This window comes from Sinocyclocheilus rhinocerous, unplaced genomic scaffold (assembly GCF_001515625.1).
Source record: "Sinocyclocheilus rhinocerous isolate Xijiao unplaced genomic scaffold, SAMN03320098_v1.1 scaffold675, whole genome shotgun sequence".
Classification (NCBI taxonomy): Eukaryota; Metazoa; Chordata; class Actinopteri; order Cypriniformes; family Cyprinidae; genus Sinocyclocheilus; species Sinocyclocheilus rhinocerous.
The window spans coordinates 37486-40878 of record NW_015629520.1 but is presented as its reverse complement, the minus strand read 5'-3'; the positions used below and the strand labels follow the sequence as shown (position 1 = coordinate 40878).

General features: G+C 36.8%; 1 protein-coding gene across 1 annotated transcript in view; it reads left to right on the top strand.

Moving 5' to 3' along the window:
• The first annotated feature begins 340 nt into the window (after positions 1 to 340).
• Positions 341 to 3393, top strand: part of LOC107739090 (laminin subunit beta-1-like) — a 34462-nt gene continuing 31409 nt past the window's right edge. Inside the window, exons 1-3 of the mRNA XM_016551088.1 lie at positions 341 to 496; positions 956 to 1128; positions 2194 to 2332. Coding sequence (XP_016406574.1) covers positions 469 to 496; positions 956 to 1128; positions 2194 to 2332 — 340 coding nt within the window. The 5' untranslated portion in view covers positions 341 to 468. The remainder of the gene's footprint in view (positions 497 to 955; positions 1129 to 2193; positions 2333 to 3393) is intronic.

Sequence of the window (3393 nt, the reverse complement as noted above, 5' to 3'; positions counted from 1 at the left end):
TAAATTAAACAATTGCTAATAGCAGCCAACTTAATTCATGTGAATTGTGTACTGCTAGGCACCTTTGGTTTCCTCTTTTTGTGTAATTTAGATGGAAAATGTGTGCCTTTTTTATCGTTTGAGTCACTTATCAAAAGTTGCTAAATGTTGCCAAATAAATTTTAAAAAATAGCTAAATTTGTTGCTAGGTGCTTTTGGAAGAAAAAGTTGCTAGGGTAGTCTGAAAAGTTGCTAAATCTAGCAACAAAATTGCTAAGTTGGCAACACTGTTTTTGACTGACCGTTGCTTGCCTCAAGACCACCTCCGTGGATGGGGGAGGGAGCTCGCCGGCCGAGTCGAAGCGTTGTGCGCATGCGCGGAAGATCAGCGGCGGAGGAGAAAAAGTTTCGCGTTCAGTCTGCGGGGATCAGACTCAGCGCTGCAGCCTCCGACCAAAATCTGGATTACTGCAGAAAGAATCCAGAAACATGCTCTTACAGCTTGCAGCCCTTTTAAGTAAGTTTCATTTTAGTTTTGCTGAGGCTCTTTATATAGAGATTTCAACTGCCACAAAGCATATCTTTTTGCAATTTGTTAATTTTAAGTTTATTCACTTAAACGTTCTAAAGAAAGTAAATATTAGAATTCATGTAATTTTACAAATTATATGTATTTTACACCTTTGCCTGTTCACTTGTGATTTATATTTGCTGTTGTCTTACACAACTTTTTTTTTTACATTTAAGGTTTAATTGATATACTTTACTAAATGCATCTTAATTTAGATAGCAAGCTGGTTGATGGTCCATTAAATATCTAAGTAAGTATATCTAAGTATGTATGTCAATTTAGCAGCCTCTTTTTAGCTTTCCTAAAACTGAAACTTAAAGGACCTTCAAAATATAAGCAAACAAAGTCTATATGGTATTACGTTTCACTTCTACTGATGCATATAAAAGTTTTTCTTCCGCAAAGCTTTAGGGGCATGGGCTCTGGCAGATGTACCTGAGCTGGGAGATGTTTGCACAGAGGGGAGCTGTTATCCTGCCACAGGAGATCTTCTCATTGGAAGAGCGCACCAACTCTCGGCCACCTCCACATGCGGACTCCAGAAACCTGAGCCCTTTTGTATCGTCAGTCATTTGCAGGTAACCTGTGTGCTGCAAATCAAAACCGTTATCCTTCATTGTTGAATAAATACAGATGTTTTACCATTTCAAAAGTGTCAAAAGTCTCAAAAACATTGATTTATTGACTTTGAATTAAAATTACAATGAGCTAACATCATTCCATAGTGGTGGAAATTATAAGGACTTTATTTTTCAGTTTGCATGAAGTTGCTAAGACAAGCATTAATTTTATGGTAACGTCATGTCATCAATTGATGTTCATCCGAAATGAAAACTGCACCCCTTGTGGGCTCTATACTTGGCCTTTTTTTTTTTTGGAACATGGATTTGTTTCCTGCAACCCTTGAATGTCTAGACTACTTCCTTCTAGACAAAATGCCTTAAAATGTTTTTCGTAGGGCCATTTAACATGTTATGTGGATCTTCTGAATCTTCAAAAATACAACCTTCAGGTTTATATAGGGGTTTGTTGATGCTACGGCTGAATGATAATCATGCCACACAATAATAGAGAGATAATTGCTTCCAAGTTTTGTCTCGAGACCAAGAATTGCCTTTACACCATTGTATCCGTTCCTTTGATCAGTTTATCTTCATCTCATTTAAAAGTAGGTGGTGTCATCAAAGACAAACCTTTGCAGTGCCCATATTGAGTTGGAGCTCATGGCAAGCAGACAGTCATTAAAATGGTGGTGATGATGTTATCTATCTCCCTCCCTCATGAGGTCAAATGGCAGTTATGAGGTGGACAGGAACTCATTTTTATGCACTATTCAAATTACAACACCATATATGTCCAAATTTTCAAGCTAATTGCCCTCAAAGGAGCCAAATGGCTTTAGTATGTTTTTAATTAAGAGAAAATGTCACAAAGCAGCTCTGAACATCTGGACAGCACATGAAGCCAATGCTTTCTGTAGGCCATCAGACTTTGAAAAAGCTGTGTCATAAAAATTAGACCAAGTGGGTTGACTTGCTTCAGTATCTCAGAGACCCTTACAGTCATTCATTTCATTTGGAGAAGTTCTTGCGTCACAAGAATGCCATTGACATTATCTGGTTTTTCCACCCCCTCCATCACAGGAAGAGAAGAAGTGCTTTGTGTGCGATTCCAGGGGAACCTCCGATGAGAGCATGCACCACATAACCAGCCACAGAATTGAAAATGTTGTGACTACGTTTGGCCCGAACCGCCTCAAGACTTGGTGGCAATCGGAAAATGGTGAGTTGTGTTGTGACTCCAAACAAAACAACTGCTCATCTTCCTTTCTTTTCAATACTATTGAGTACTATTTGCGGTGTTTTCTCAGTCTCGGATGTGAAAGACCGCACTAGTCATGTAGTTCTCATGGGAATGTAGGAAGACTGTGAAACAAGGTCTTATTAGAGGGAACTCTCTCTCATTAGTGTGTCTGTTAGTTCCCCTATAATCAGGCCAATGGAGCGACTAACTACTTCAAAGTAGTTGTGTAATTGCTGACCAGTTAAGGTGATGACCAGTCTTTAAAGTGTGGAATGACAGCTCTTTTTCCCTTGGGAACGAGTTTTCTACCTGCCATTGGAAGATTGTGCCATTTATCTCACGGTGTTTCAAACCAATTGAAAAAAAAAATCAATAATTTTGTCAAGTTTATTCTCATAATCTAATAATAAATTATACAAATATATATTAAAAATAATTTAAAACAATACAATTTTAATTTGATCATTTTCCTTAGAAAAAATACTTCACTGCATGCATCACTGCTTATTAATATTTATCAAAATCAAAGTCATGTGACTTAACCAGTATGCAGAAAAAACATAAAACAGGAAATATCAGGACTACAACAGAAGTCAGTACGTCTCTTAAAATATCAAATAATTTAATCTTTTTATGACAAGGTTAGTTCAGGTTGTAAAATGTCATGTGGTGCGACTCTGAAAATCTAAAGACATTTCTAAATGAATAATTTATTATAATTGTAAAAAAAAACACTTTTTACCTTTTTAAATATATTTTAAAACTTAAAGGGGTCATATGATGTTGCTAAAAATAAAATTATTTTGTGTATTTGGTGTAATGAAATGTGTTTATGCGGTTTAAGGTTTAAAAAACACATTATTTTCCACATACTGTACATTATTGTTTCTCCTCTATGCCCCGCCTTTCTGAAACGCGTTGATTTTTACAAAGCTCATCGGTCTGAAAAGCGAGGTGTGATCTGATTGGCCAGCTATCCAATGCAGGGCTGTACGTTAACTTTTTTTTCACATAGCACTGGTGCTACAGAGGTTGAAAGT